The 16803-nt window shown below is 41.8% G+C and overlaps 1 protein-coding gene across 1 annotated transcript in view; it reads right to left on the reverse strand.

The window, feature by feature from the left end:
- Positions 1-304: 304 nt before the first annotated feature.
- Positions 305-16803, reverse strand: part of LOC130296905 (uncharacterized) — a 43764-nt gene continuing 27265 nt past the window's right edge. Inside the window, exons 12-16 of the mRNA XM_056548952.1 lie at positions 8829-8906; positions 8255-8346; positions 6279-6354; positions 5824-6000; positions 305-2197 (exon numbers count right to left, since the gene is read on the reverse strand). Of these exons, the coding sequence (XP_056404927.1) occupies positions 906-2197; positions 5824-6000; positions 6279-6354; positions 8255-8346; positions 8829-8906 (1715 nt within the window). The 3' untranslated portion in view covers positions 305-905. The remainder of the gene's footprint in view (positions 2198-5823; positions 6001-6278; positions 6355-8254; positions 8347-8828; positions 8907-16803) is intronic.

A 16803-nucleotide genomic window follows, 5' to 3' on the forward strand; every position in this document is an offset into this window, starting at 1 on the left:
ACGCTCTAAATGAACGCCGGGTGCAGCAGAATAAAAGAAGGAAAATAAAAAAGCATAAATTTATTACAGAAAACATACACTAAATATGAAACAAAGCTATAAAGAAATATAGTGGTCAACAATGGAAAATAAAATAAAAACTAACCCTCTGGGACTGATGCCAAAATATACCAAGGCTACCCAATTCCTAAATTATATCTTTAGGATATATATATATATATATATATATATATATATATCTCAACACAATAGTCCACGATTTTGGGGGGGGTGTGTGTGGGGGGGGGGGGGGGTTGGGGGAAATATATGTATTCACCCCTTCAATCCCTACTAAAAATCTGGTGCCACCAATTGCCATCACAAGTCACATGATTAATAAATAGGACCTACCTGTCCGCAATTTAATCTCAGTACAAATACACATGTTCTTTGAAGGCCTCAGAGTTTGTAAGAGAGCATTACTGAACAAAGAGCAGCATGAAGACCAAGGAGCTCACCAAACAGGTCAGGCATAGAATCGTATAGATATACAAAGCAGGGTTTGGTTATAAAAAAAAAAATTCCTAAGCACGGAGCACCATAAAATCCATCATCAGAAAACAGAAAGAATAAGGCACAACCGCAAACCTACCAAGACAAGACCGTCCACCCAAACTGACAAGACGAGCAAGGAGAAAAACCTATCAAAAAAGAAACCAGGAGGGTCATAGTAACTCTGGAGGAGCTGCAAAGAACAACAGAGGAGGTGGTAGAATCTGTCCACAGTCATTTCCTCCACAAATCGGTCTTTATGGAAGACAAAAAAAATATATAAAAAATATATACACTTAATCTGATTGCTGATCAGTCAGTGCAGAGTAGATCAGGGTGTAAAAACTACTCACACATTTTCCACATATAGGACATCAAAATGGTTTCTCCCCTGAGTGACTTCTCTTATGAGCAAAAAGACGTGATTTAAGTATAAAACATTTCCCACATTCCGAACATGAATACGGCCTCTCTCCTGTGTGAATTCTCTGATGTTTAACAAAAACTGATCTATCTGCAAAACATTTCCCACATTCTGAGCATGAATATGGCTTCTCTCCTGTGTGAATTCTCTGATGGAGAACAAGATTTGATTTATCTATAAAACATTTGCCACATTCTGAACATGAGTACGGCTTCTCTCCTGTGTGAATTCTCTTATGTTTATTAAGACTGTTTTTTTGTGAAAAAAATTTCCCACATTCTGAACATGAATATGGCTTTTCTCCTGTGTGAATTCTCTGGTGACTCTTTAGGATGCGTTTATTATTAAAACATATACCACATTCTGAGCATGAATACGGCTTTTCTCCAGTGTGATGTCTCTCGTGTATAATAAGATGAAATTTACTTGTAAAAGATTTCTCACATTCTGAACATGAAAAGGTTTTTCTTGGTGTGTCACTTGTGGTGTGTGTACTTGAGCTTGAATATGGTTTAATTCCTGTGTGCATTCTCACATGTTTAACTAGTTGTGATTTTTCTGTAAAACATTTGCCACATTCTGAACATAAAAATGGCTTCTCTCCTGTGTGACGTCTTTCATGTATAACAAGATGTGATTTCCTTGAAAAACATTTTCCACATTCTGAACATGAATACGGCCTCTCTCCTGTGTGAGTTCTCTGGTGAGTCCTTAGGTTGCCATTAGTACTAAAGCATTTCCCACATTCTGAACAGAAATACGGCTTCTCTCCTGTGTGACTTCTCTCATGTACAACAAGATCTTTTTTACATGTAAAACATTTCCCACATTCTGGACATGAATATGGCTTTACTCCTGTGTGACTTCTCTCATGTTTTACCAGATCTGATTTACTTCCACAACATTTCCCACATTCCGGACATGAATAAGGCTTCTCTCCTGTGTGACTTCTTCTGTGTGTTAAAAGAATTGATCTTTTTGTAAACTCTTTTCCACATTCATGACAGTAAAACGGTTTCCCTCCTTTCTGACACGTCCTTGTGGTAACAATGTGTGATTGGTCAGGAGAAAGTCCCTCATGATCTGGGGTATTATTATGTGATACATCTGTACTGCGATGTCCTGGATGTACAGTAAGGTTAAGGATGTTCTCTCCTGAGCAGTGCTGTATAATATCTTCATCTTCTACTTTATACTTCAGTTTTAACATGAAGTTTCCCTCAGAATTCTTAATGGGATTATCTGTGAGGGTTAAAGATGGATTTTGTTATTTTTACTTTATTTATGTTACAAACAACAGAGTGGAGAATTCTATAACTCTTATTTGGTTGGAAAAACGCATGCAGGTTTTTAGTTTTTTTATTGAACCCCATCAGGATTTTTTAATTTTTTCTATTTAGTTTTTATATCCTCCCCTCCTAATAGTCCTAATGCTTTCAATCATATGAGGATTGTTTTTGTTTTTTGCACTACTTATTGTACTTTGTAATGACATCACTCATTTACCATTTATGGGGCTTCTGTTTCTAAGCAGTGCATTTTCAAGTACAAAGACATGTTATCTTTATTCTGTGAGTCCATACGATTTAAACGATACCCGAATTATATAAGTTTTGGTTTTATTAAATTTTTTTTTTACATTTTATTTATCTTTTTAATGATAACTTTTTGTATAAAAATCTGTATGCTTAAAATCATGCTCTTCAGGTCCACAGGTTTTGATTGGACTTTTTAATCATTTATTTTTTCTTAATTTTTTATCTATCATTACATTTTTGCCATTGACCGTGTGGTTTAATTAACATAAAATTTTAATAGTTTGGACATTAAAAAAAAAAATTTAAAAAATTAAATAAATAAATATTTGTATTTGGGCGTTTTTAGAACTCTGGCAGACAGGTAAGCAATGCTGTATGCTTCTGCAGAATTTTCTCATTTTTTATTAACTTAACCCCTTAAGGACCGGGGGTTTTTCCGTTTTTGCATTTTCGTTTTTTGCTCCTTGCCTTTAAAAAATCATAACTCTTTCAAATTTGCACCTAAAAATCCATATGATGGCTTATTTTTTGCGCCACCAATTCTACTTTGTAATGAAGTCAGTCATTTGGCCCAAAAATCTACGGTGAAGCGGGGAAAAAAATCATTGTGCGACAAAATTGAAAAAAAAAACGCTGTTTTGTAACTTTTGGGGGCTTCCGTTTCTACGTAGTACATTTTTCGGTAAAAATGATACCTTCTCTTTATTCTGTAGGTCCATACGATTAAAATGATCCCCTACTTATATAGGTTTGATTTTGTATCACTACTGGAAAAAATCATAACTACATGCAGGAAAATTAATACGTTTAAAATGGTCATCTTCTGACCCCTATAACTTTTTTATTTTTCCGTGTATGGGGCGGTATGAGGGCTCATTTTTTGCGCCGTGATCTGAAGTTTTTAACGGTACCATTTTTGCATTGATAGGACTTATTGATCACTTTTTATTCATTTTTAAATGATATAAAAAGTGACCAAAAATGCACTATTTTGGACTTTGGAATTTTTTTGCGCGCACGCCATTGACCGAGCGGTTTAATTAATGATATATTTCTATAATTCGGACATTTCCGCACGCGGTGATACCATATATGTTTATTTTTATTCACACTGTGTTTTTTTTTTTTATTGGAAAAGGGGGGTGATTCAAACTTTTAATAGGGGAGGAGTTAAATGATCTTTATTCACTTTTTTTTTGCAGTGTTATAGGTTCCATAGGGACCTATAACACTGCACACACTGATCTCTTACACTGATCATTGTTATCCCATAGGGACCTATAACACTGCACACACTGATCTCTCATCCTGATCATTGTTATCCCATAGGGACCTATAACACTGCACACACTGATCTCTTATACTGATCATTGTTATCCCATAGGGACCTATAACACTGCACACACTGATCTCTCATCCTGATCATTGTTATCCCATAGGGACCTATAACACTGCACACACTGATCTCTTATACTGATCATTGTTATCCCATAGGGACCTATAACACTGCACACACTGATCTTCTATGTTGATCACTGGTTTCTCATAAGAAACCAGTGATCAACGATTCTGCCGCATGACTGCTCATGTCTGGATCTCAGGCACTGAGCAGTCATTCAGCGATCGGACAACGAGGAGGCAGGTAGGGGCCCTCCCGCTGTCCTGTCAGCTGTTCGGGATGCCGCGATTAGCCGCGGCTATCCCGAACAGCCCGACTGAGCTAGCCGGCAACTTTTACTTTTAGCCGCGCGGCTCAGCTCTGAGCGCGCGGCTAAAGGGTTAATAGCGCGCGGCGCCGCGATCGGCGCTGCGCGCTATTAGAGGCGGGTCCCGGCTTCACTATGACGCCGGGCCCGCCGTGATATGACGCGGGGTTACTGTGTAACCCCGCGTTATATCAGAAGAGCAGGACCAAGGACGTACCGGTACGTCCTTGGTCCTTAAGGGGTTAAAGTGGACCCGCCAGATCCAACCCAATTTTTTTTTTTTATATATCACTCAGTGCCTAATCCTGACCATGCACATATAATTTTTATGTGTCTAGCTCCTTTATTTAATTTTTTTATTACACTTTTAATTTAGCTCACTAGTCTGAATTCCTCTCAAAGGCAGGGGGCGTGGCCTCACTGTTCAGGTCTCCGCCCCCTCCCTCAGTATGTTTCTGCTCACATCTCCCCTAGCATTAGCAAAACTACAACTCCCAGCATGTCCTCACTGACAGTAGTGGGACACAAGATGACAGTGGGAGGAGCCCTGCACTCACAGCTGTCAATCAAGGGAGTGAGTCCATGACATAGGTGATGATGCATGGACACAGCAGGACTAGTATGTGTCCAAGAAGGCGGGGGGAGGAGAGGGGCGCAGTTGTTTGACTGGGTTTTTCACTTTGAAATACTGAAAATGTTCTAATGAAATCAATTGCAAAACCTATTGGTTATACATGATTTACAACATATCAAAAGTTTTTGTATGAGACAGTGCCTATTTAAAGGGGTATTCCAGGCAAAAACTTTTTTTTATATATCAACTGGCTCCGGAAAGTTAAACAGATTTGTAAATTACTTCTATTAAAAAATCTTAATCCTTCCAATAGTTATTAGCGTCTGAAGTTTTCTGTCTAACGGCTCAATGATGATGTCACGTCCCGGGAGCTGTGCATGATGGGAAAATATCCCCATAGGAACTGCACAGCTCCCGGGACGTGAGTCATCAGAGAGCAGTTAGACAGAAAACAGCAACTCAACTTCAGAAGCTAATAACTATTGGAAGGATTAAGATTTTTTAATAGATGTAATTTACAAATTTGTTTAACTTTCCAGAGCCAGTTGATATATAAAAAAAAAGTTTTGGCCTGGAATACCCCTTTAAGGTTGGGAAAAGTGTCAATGCTCTCTATAAATCCATTATTACATACCTGGGGTAACACCTCCTGGAATTATTACATAGCTGGGGTAACACCTCCTGGAATTATTACATACCTGGGGTAACACCTCCTGGAATTATTACATAGCTGGGGTAACACCTCCTGGAATTATTGCATACCTGGGGTAACACCTCCTGGAATTATTACATACCTGGGGTAACACCTCCTGGAATTATTACATACCTGGGGTAACACCTCCTGGAATTATTACATACCTGGGGTAACACCTCCTGGAATTATTACATACCTGGGGTAACACCTCCTGGAATTACTACATACCTGGGGTAACACCTCCTGGAATTACTACATACCTGGGGTAACACCTCCTGGAATTATTACATACCTTGGGTAACACCTCCTGGAATGATTACATACCTGGGGTAACACTTCCTGGAATGATTACATACCTGGGGTAACACTTCCTGGACTTTCCTCCTTCACTTCCCTCATACACGGGTGATGGTCCCTCATCCTCTCTTCTTCATCCTCCACTTTATTATTAGTCAGATCTCCCCCCTCTGGACAGTCCTGGGAATACAGAGGTCGGGGACACCTCTCAGGTGAATTTCTATCAATGACTCCATCTGTAGGGAACACACAGGGACTGAATACATCACCTCCTGTATATCCATCAGTAGGGAACACACAGGGACTGAATACATCCCCTCCTGTAGATCCATCAGTAGGGAGCACACAGGGAATGAATACATCACCTCCTGTATATCCATCTGTAGGGAACACACAGGGACTGAATACATAATTTACATGTAATGATCAGATGATGAGTGTAGTGGTATCTAGGGGGTCCACAAAACATATTTTTCATTTAACTCCTAATGAAAGTCTTCCCCTCCCTCCTTACTCTGCTGACCGCTCATCAAATCCGTTTCCTCTTCTTCATCTTTAACCTCAACCTTAATATCGATCAGATTTTCGTCCTAAACAGATATAAAAATAAAATGTAAAATGGTCTCTGTCAGAATCATAAACTTTATCTATGTTGTAAATCTTGACAAAACATTAAAGGGGTATTCCAGGCAAAACCTTTTTTTTATATATATCAACTGGCTCCGGAAAGTTAAACAGATTTGTAAATTACTTCTATTAAAAAATCTTAATCCTTCCAATAGTTATTAGCTTCTGAAGTTTTCTGTCTAACTGCTCAATGATGATGTCACGTCCCGGGAGCTGTGCATGATGGGAGAATATCCCCATAGGAACTGCACAGCTCCCGGGACGTGAGTCATCAGAAAGCAGTTAGACAGAAAACAACAACTCAACTTCAGAAGCTAATAACTATTGGAAGGATTAAGATTTTTTAATAGAAATAATTTACAAATCTGTTTAACTTTCCGGAGCCAGTTGATATATAAAAAAAAAGGTTTGGCCTGGAATACCCCTTTAACCTTTCTAATATAGTTCTTATAAAAATGTATCTCCTCATAATTATAGAAATCCCGGCTTATAAAAAAGGAGAGGATTCCCGATAACATTGACGATAGATTTGAGAGACTGAGAAAACGGGAGTCTCTCTGTCCTCTTGGCCTTAAAGGGGTACTCCGCTGCTCAGCGTTTGGCACAAATCGTTCCGAACGCTGGAGCCGGCGCCAAGAGCTCGTGATGTCTTAGCCACACCCCCTCATGAAGTCACTCCCCACCCCCTCAATGCAAGTCTATGGGAGGGGGCGTGACGGCCGTCACGCCCCCTCCCATAGACTTGCATTGAGGGGGTGGGGCGTGACTTAACGAGGGGGCGGGGCTATGACGTCACGAGCTACCGGCTCCGGCGTTCGGAACAGTTTGTTCCAAACGCTGAGCAGCGGAGTACCCCTTTAAACGAATACTGTTATTGACAGGTACTTGTATTGATAAAGGGACGTGCATTGTCCCGAAACGCGCTTGTTTTAAGTGGCAATAAAAACTTTTAATGTTTTAATCGTCACATCCATTGACTTTCATTTGTGGAAGCGCCATTTGGACCCGGAACTTTACTACAACCCTTTGACAGGGGTTTGCACCACAAAAAAAGACCACTAGGGGTCCCCATAGCATCCAGAACATAACCCTGTCCGGCTGCAGCATCATTTTTGTCCCAGCTGAAGCACAGACAGGGACAGAGTCCAGGAAGTGAGGGCGGGACTAGAACTCCTCTGTACTTACTCCTGTCCTATCAGACTGCAGCATGAAAACAGAGAGGAGGGGGTTACAGAGCAGCCTGCAGTGATTGGAGGAAGAGACCCAGCACAGCAGACTCAGGGAGGAAGTAAATGCATGGTGAGTGAGGGCGGGCTTAGTGCTTGCCTTGGACACGCCACCTCCCTGGGCAGTGGATGTCAGAGTGAGTGAGCAGCAGAACAGAGGGATTTGTGAGCCTAATACCGAAGCTAGACACATAAAAAAAAGACATGTAAAGAATCTGCATGACCGTGTGAGGAACATATAGAAGCGTTATTTATTTCTGTGATATGTCAGGTACACTTTAAAGGGATACTCCGGTGGAAAACATCATAATCCTTCCAGTACTTATCAGCTGCTGTATGCTCCACAGGAAGTTGTGTAGTTCTTTCCTGTCTGACCACAGTGCTCTCTGCTGACACCTCTGTCCGTGTCAGGAACTGTCCAGAGTAGAAGCAAATCCCCATAGCAAACCTCTCCGGCTCTGGACAGTTCCTGACATGGACAGAGGTGTCAGAAGTAATTTACAAATCTGTTTAACTTTTTTGGCACCAGTTGATTTAAAAAAATAAATAAATGTTTTCCACTGGAGTACCCCTTTAAGAAGAACTTTAGTTTTATCACTTTATGATCATATTTGGTGAAGACTTTAGCGCCATTTACCTGATGGTTCTCTGGGACAGTTCCCTCTGGACAGTCCTGGGAATACAGAGGACAGGGACACCTCTCGGGTGGATTTCTATCCATTACTCCATCTGTAGGGAACACACAGGGACTGAATAAATCACCTCCTATATATCCATCTGTAGGGAACACACAGGGACTGAATAAATCACCTCCCATATATCCATCTGTAGGGAATACACAGGAACTGAATAAATCACCTCCTATATATCCATCTGTAGTGAACACACAGGGAATTAATACATCACTACCTGTATATTCATCTGTAGGGAACACACAGGAAATGAATACATCACCTCCTGTATATCCATCTGTAGGGAACACACAGGGAATGAATACATCACCACCTGTATATTCATCTGTAGGGAACACACAGGGAATGAATACATCACTACCTGTATATTCATCTGAAGGGAACACACAGGGAATGGGTACATCACCACCTGTATATCCATTTGTAGGGAACACACAGGGACTGAATACATCACCTGCTGGATAGATTTCTATGTTTCTAGGTAGTGAGAGTGATATCTATATATATGTCTCTTCTTACCTTGGGATGTTCGGGGTGGGTGATCCTCCATCATGTTCTGGGGTGATGTCCTACTGGGGTCAGTTCTGGAGACCTCACCTGCAAAAATACATCAATAACATAGAGCGGGTCCAAAGATGTGGACAACAATGGTGGAAGGTTTAAAGGGGTATTCCAGGAAAAAAAAATATGTATATATCAACTGACTCCAGAAAGTTAAACAGATTTGTAAATTACTTCTATTAAAAAATCTTAATCCTTTCAATAATTATCAGCTGCTGAAGTTGAGTTGTTCTTTTCTGTCTGGCAACAGTGCTCTCTGCTGACATCTCTGCTTGTCTCGGGAACTGCACAGAGTAGAAAAGGTTTGCTATGGGGATTTGCTTCTAAACTGGGCGGTTCCCGAGACAGGTGTCATCAGAGAGGACTTAGACAGAAAAGAACCACTCAACTTCAGCAGCTCATAAGTACTGAAAGGATTAAGATTTTTTATAGAAGTAATTTACAAATCTGTTTAACTTTCTGGAGCCAGTTGATATATATATATAAAAAAAAGTTTTTTTCCTGGATAATCCCTTTAAAGAACAAACCATATTACAAAAGACAAAGAATAGAGATGGGCGGAGCTAAAGTAAATGTGCCTGTACCGGGCAGGGCTGCCCATTATTCCCTATACCACTTATTTAGCCACCGAACCCCTTGTCCATTTTATCTGAATGAATAAAAATATTAAAGGGGTACTCCACTAGAAAATATATATATTTTTTTTAAATCAACTGGTGCCAGAAAGTTAAAACAGATTTGTAAATTACTTCTATAAAAAAAAAAAAAATCTTAATCCTTCCAGTACTTATCAGCTGCTGTATGTTCCACAGGAAGTTCTTTTCTTTTTGAATTCCCTTTCTGCCTGACCACAGTGCTCTCTGCTGACACCTCTGTCCATTTTAGGAACTGTCCAGAGCAGGAGAGGTTTGCTTGGAGATTTGCTCCTACTCTGGACAGTTCCTGACATGGACAGAGGCGTCAGCAGAGAGCACTGTGGTCAGACAGAAAAGAAATTCAAAAAGAAAAGAACTTCCTGTGGAACATACAGCAGCTGATAAGTACTGGAAGGATTAAGATTTTTAAATAGAAGTCATTTACAAATCTGTTTAAATTTCTGGCACCAGTTGATTTAAAAACAAAATGTTTTCCAGTGGAGTACCCCTTTAAGGACACAGATATATTTTTTCACATTTGACCCGTGTCACTTTCTGCATTGATCCGTCTGAGACGCTTTTATTTACCGTTCGGATTCTTTTGTCTTTTCGCGACTAGTGCGCTACTTAGTCATCCACAGGTTTTAGACATGGCGGAGCACCGTCAGGATTTTGAGGCCTCCTTCCACTTCCATTCCATGGTTGCAGAGGCTTTTGGGGCAGTGTTTCCCAATCAGGGTACCTTCAGCTGTTGCAAAACTACAACTCCCAGCATGCCCGGACAGCCTTTGGCTGTCCGGGCATGCTGGGAGTTGTAGTTTTGCAACAGCTGGAGGCGCCCTGGTTGGGTAACAGCTTTTGGGGTGTGAGAAATCCCCCAAAATCGACCACATTTTGGAAATTACGCCCCTCAAGGAATGTAACAAAGGGTGCGTGAGCATTTAGACCCCACAGGTGTTCACACGATTTTGGAACATTGGGCCGTGAAAACGAAGAATTAAAATGTTTACCCTAATTTTTTATTTAAAAAAAAAAAAAAGGTTAAAAAATAAATAAATAAATGTAATTCAATTTTTTCGGACCATTGAAATACCCCATACGTGGCCCTAAATTGTTATGATGGAGCCCAGAAGTCACAGAGCTGCGGTTGTATTTGAGGCCTATGTTTCTTATGGAGACTTTAGGGCAGCGGTGGCGCTGTGTGGTGGTGTTCCTCCTGTGACTTGGGTCCTCTCCCTCCTGGTCGGCGGAGATCAGGACCTTGATGACTACCTCCTGGATCTGCAGTGATGCCCCAGTGTAGCCTGCGCTCCGGTACAGAACACGAGCCTTGTACAATGCCACCTGAACCACGTACACCGCAATCTTCTTCTATCACGCCTTGGAGTTGCGAATGGCGCCGCACGGTTAGAAGACATTATCCAAGAGATCAACTCCTCTCATATACTGGACATAGGACACAATACAGTCAGGACTGAGCACCAGTGTCCAGGTACATTACACAGGGACAGGGGGACCATCCCTCTTATCTCCTTACTACTGGGGTGACACACTGTAACAAACCTCCTCCTCCTCATGTAATCTCCTTACTACTGGGGTGACACACTGTAACACTCCTCCTCCCCATGTTATCTCCTTACTACTGGGGTGACACACTGTAACAATCCTCCTCCTCATGTAATCTCCTTACTACTGGGGTGACACACTGTAACAATCCTCCTCCCCATGTTATCTCCTTACTACTGGGGTGACACACTGTAACAAACCTCCTCCCCATGTAATCTCCTTACTACTGGGGTGACACACTGTAACAAACCTCCTCATGTAATCACCTTACTACTGGGGTGACACACTGTAACAAACCTCCTCCCCATGTAATCTCCTTACTACTGGGGTGACACACTGTAACAAACCTCTTCCTCATGTAATCTCCTTACTACTGGGGTGACACACTGTAACAATCCTCCTCCCCATGTAATCTCCTTACTACTGGGGTGACACACTGTAACAAACCCCCTCCTCATGTAATCTCCTTACTACTGGGGTGACACACTGTAACAAACCCCCTCCTCATGTAATCTCCTTACTACTGGGGTGACACACTGTAACAAACCTCCTCCTCATGTAATCACCTTACTACTGGGGTGACACACTGTAACAAACCTCCTCCTCATGTAATCACCTTACTACTGGGGTGACACACTGTAACAAACCTCCTCTGCATGTAATCTCCTTACTACTGGGGTGACACACTGTAACAAACCCCCTCCTCATGTAATCTCCTTACTACTGGGGTGACACACTGTAACACGCCTCCTCCTCATGTAATCTCCTTACTACTGGGTGACACACTGTAACAATCCTCCTCCTCATGTAAACTCCTTACTACTGGGTGACACACTGTAACAAACCTCCTCCTCATGTAATCTTACTACTGGGGTGACACACTGTAACAAACCTCCTCCCCATGTAATCTCCTTACTACTGGGGTGACACACTGTAACAAACCTCCTCCTCATGTAATCTCCTTACTACTGGGGTGACACACTGTAACAAACCTCCTCCTCATGTAATCTCCTTACTACTGGGGTGACACACTGTAACAAACCTCCTCCTCATGTAATCTCCTTACTACTGGGGTGACACACTGTAACAAACCTCCTCCTCATGTAATCTCCTTACTACTGGGGTGACACACTGTAACAAACCCCCTCCTCATGTAATCTCCTTACTACTGGGGTGACACACTGTAACAAACCCCCTCCTCATGTAATCTCCTTACTACTGGGTGACACACTGTAACAAACCTCCTCCTCATGTAATCTCCTTACTACTGGGGTGACACACTGTAACAAACCTCCTCCTCGTGTAATCTCCTTACTACTGGGGTGACACACTGTAACAAACCCCCTCCTCATGTAATCTCCTTACTACTGGGGTGACACACTGTAACAAACCCCCTCCTCATGTATTCTCCTTACTACTGGGGTGACACACTGTAACAAACCTCCTCCTCATGTAATCTCCTTACTACTGGGGTGACACACTGTAACAAACCTCCTCCTCATGTAATCTCCTTACTACTGGGGTGACACACTGTAACAAACCTCCTCCTCATGTAATCTCCTTACTACTGGGGTGACACACTGTAACAAACCCCCTCCTCATGTAATCTCCTTACTACTGGGGTGACACACTGTAACAAACCTTCTCCGTACATCAGTGCCCGACCAGGACCTGTTCAGAATCTGCTATACGCTGGTGTTGTAGGACCTGTGATGATGTCACAATCATGTGACTAGTACGTATGGGGGCGGAACAGCGCAGGATAAAAGAGATTGTAAGTGAAGGACCTGTGAGGGTGATCATGTGACAGGAGTGGGCGGAGATTAGCAGTGGAGAGAATTTATTGGAAGTTCCAGGATCCTCACTCCTCTTGTCTCCTCATAGATTGTAAGCTCTTGTGATCAGGATCCTCACTCCTCTTGTCTCCTCCTCATAGATTGTAAGCTCTTGTGATCAGGATCCTCACTCCTCTTGTCTCCTCATAGATTGTAAGCTCTTGTGATCAGGATCCTCACTCCTCTTGTCTCCTCCTTATAGATTGTAAGCTCTTGTGATCAGGGTCCTCACTCCTCTTGTCTCCTCATAGATTGTAAGCTCTTGTGATCAGGATCCTCACTCCTCTTGTCTCCTCCTCATAGATTGTAAGCTCTTGTGATCAGGATCCTCGCTCCTCTTGTCTCCTCCTCATAGATTGTAAGCTCTTGTGCTCAGGATCCTCACTCCTCTTGTCTCCTCATAGATTGTAAGCTCTTGTGATCAGGGTCCTCACTCCTCTTGTCTCCTCATAGATTGTAAGCTCTTGTGATCAGGATCCTCACTCCTCTTGTCTCCTCCTCATAGATTGTAAGCTCTTGTGCTCAGGATCCTCACTCCTCTTGTCTCCTCCTCATAGATTGTAAGCTCTTGTGATCAGGATCCTCACTCCTCTTGTCTCCTCATAGATTGTAAGCTCTTGTGATCAGGATCCTCACTCCTCTTCTCTCCTCCTCATAGATTGTAAGCTCTTGTGATCAGGATCCTCACTCCTCTTGTCTCCTCCTCCTCATAGATTGTAAGCTCTTGTGATCAGGATCCTCACTCCTCTTGTCTCCTCCTCATAGATTGTAAGCTCTTGTGATCAGGATCCTCACTCCTCTTGTCTCCTCATAGATTGTAAGCTCTTGTGATCAGGATCCTCACTCCTCTTGTCTCCTCCTCCTCATAGATTGTAAGCTCTTGTGATCAGGATCCTCACTCCTCTTGTCTCCTCCTTATAGATTGTAAGCTCTTGTGATCAGGATCCTCACTCCTCTTGTCTCCTCATAGATTGTAAGCTCTTGTGATCAGGGTCCTCACTCCTCTTGTCTCCTCCTCATAGATTGTAAGCTCTTGTGATCAGGGTCCTCACTCCTCTTGTCTCCTCATAGATTGTAAGCTCTTGTGATCAGGATCCTCACTCCTCTTGTCTCCTCATAGATTGTAAGCTCTTGTGATCAGGGTCCTCACTCCTCTTGTCTCCTCATAGATTGTAAGCTCTTGTGATCAGGATCCTCACTGCTCTTGTCTCCTCATAGATTGTAAGCTCTTGTGATCAGGATCCTCACTCCTCTTGTCTCCTCATAGATTGTAAGCTCTTGTGATCAGGATCCTCACTCCTCTTGTCTCCTCATAGATTGTAAGCTCTTGTGATCAGGATCCTCACTCCTCTTGTCTCCTCATAGATTGTAAGCTCTTGTGATCAGGATCCTCACTCCTCTTGTCTCCTCATAGATTGTAAGCTCTTGTGATCAGGGTCCTCACTCCTCTTGTCTCCTCATAGATTGTAAGCTCTTGTGATCAGGGTCCTCACTCCTCTTGTCTCCTCATAGATTGTAAGCTCTTGTGATCAGGATCCTCACTGCTCTTGTCTCCTCCTCATAGATTGTAAGCTCTTGTGATCAGGATCCTCACTCCTCTTGTCTCCTCCTCATAGATTGTAAGCTCTTGTGATCAGGATCCTCACTCCTCTTGTCTCCTCCTCATAGATTGTAAGCTCTTGTGATCAGGGTCCTCACTCCTCTTGTCTCCTCCTCATAGATTGTAAGCTCTTGTGATCAGGATCCTCACTCCTCTTGTCTCCTCATAGATTGTAAGCTCTTGTGATCAGGATCCTCACTCCTCTTGTCTCCTCATAGATTGTAAGCTCTTGTGATCAGGATCCTCACTCCTCTTGTCTCCTCCTCATAGATTGTAAGCTCTTGTGATCAGGGTCCTCACTCCTCTTTTGTACAGTCTATAGTAGTTGCGCCTGACTCGGTCACACTGAGTATTTTAACCACTCGTCAAATGAGGTCAATGTGGATAAATGTGTCCAAAACATTGGTAGCTGCTGACTACCTAAACACTGCGGGTGCATGCAAACATCTTAAAAAACAAGAAAATGCCCAGCCAACATGTTTCACTAAACCAGTAGAGTCATCAGGGGTTTTGAACAAATAATTTACTTTCGGTTGGCACAAAATCCAAAAACGTGACTCTTCCCATCCGTCCATCACATGTGTATAACACTGCTCGGGTCACCAAGGAAGGTATTCGGGTAGTTTTAAAGTGGTTTAAAAGGTAAAGGGGTACTCCGGCAAAAACATCTTATCCATCTTAAGATGTCTGATCGCGAGGGTCCTGTCACTGGATTCCCACCGCAATCCCCAAGCCGGCTGCAGCAGAAATGTCTGTCTGTCTGGTCTTCGGAGGGGATTTTCTTTTTTAAACATCTACATTTTTTTTATTTTTATTTTTTTACAAAAAGTATTTAACCCCTTAAGGACCAAGCTCATTTTCACCTTAAGGACCAGACCATTTTTTGCACATCTGACCACTGTCACTTTAAGCATTTATTACTCTGGGATGCTTTTACTTCTGAATTTGATTCGTGACATATTCTACTTTAACATAGCGGTAAATTTTTGTCGATAGTTTCATCATTTCTTGGTGAAAAATTCTAAAATGTTGTGAAAAATTTGAAAATTTTGCATTTTTCTAACTTTGAAGCTTTCTACTTGTAAGAAAAATAGACATTCCAAATAAATTATATATTGATTCACAGATACAATATGTCTACTTTATATTTGCATCATAAAGTTGAGAAGTTTTTACTTTTTGGAAGACACCAGAGGGCTTCAAAGTTCAGCAGCAATTTTCCAATTTTTCACAAAATTTTCAATATCAGAATTTTTCAGGGACCAGTTCAGGTTTCAAGTGGATTTGAAGGGTCTTCATATTAGAAATACCCCACAAATGACCCCATTATAAAAAAAACTGCACCCCCCAAAGTATCCAAAATGACAGAAAGTTTGTTAACCCTTTAGGTGTTTCAAAGGAATAGCAGCAAATGAAGGAGAAAATTCAAAATCTCCATTTTGTACATGAACATGTTCTTGTAGACCCAGTTTTAAATTATATTTTTTTGCATTGCAATTTTTACAAGGGGTAAAAGGAGATAAATCCCCCCAAAATTTGTAACCCAATTTCTCTTGAGTAAGGAAATACCTTGTATGTGAACGTGAAGTTCTCTGTGGGTACACTAGAGGGCTCAGAAGTTAAGGGATTTTGGAGAGTGAGTTTTACTGAAATGGTTTTTGGGGGGCATGTCACATTTAGGAAGCCCCTATGGTGCCAGAACAAAAAATAAATAAAAAAAACACCTGGCATACTATTTTGGAATGTAACAAGGGGTACAGTGAGCCTTAACGCCCCACAGGTGTTTGACGAATTTTCGGTAAAGTCGGACGTGAAAATGAAAAATTTACACCCCACTGGCGTTTGACAGATCTTTGGAACAGAGGGCTGAGCAAATTAAAAATAACATTTTTCATTTTCACAGACCACTGTTCCAAAAATCTGTCAGACCCCTTATTACATTACATGAGGGGTGTAGTTTCCAAAATGGGGTCACATGTGGGGGGGGGTCCATTGTTCTGGCACTATGGGGGCTTTTTAAACGCACATGGCCTCCGACTTCTATTCCAATCAAATTCTCTCTCCGAAAGCCCAATGGCACTCCTCCTCTTCTGAGCATTGTAGTTCGCCCGTAGAGCCCTTTACATCCTCATATGGGGTATTTCCATACTCAGAAGAAATGGGGTTAAAAATTTCGGGGGGCTTTTTGGGATGATACCAGCATTTTAGTGAAAAAATAAAAAATTTTCATTTTCAGGTCCAATAAAAAAATTTCAACCACCAGATACAACTCCCAGCATGCCTGGACAGTCTCTGTG

Source organism: Hyla sarda, chromosome 12 (genome assembly GCF_029499605.1).
Source record: "Hyla sarda isolate aHylSar1 chromosome 12, aHylSar1.hap1, whole genome shotgun sequence".
Lineage (NCBI taxonomy): Eukaryota > Metazoa > Chordata > Amphibia > Anura > Hylidae > Hyla > Hyla sarda.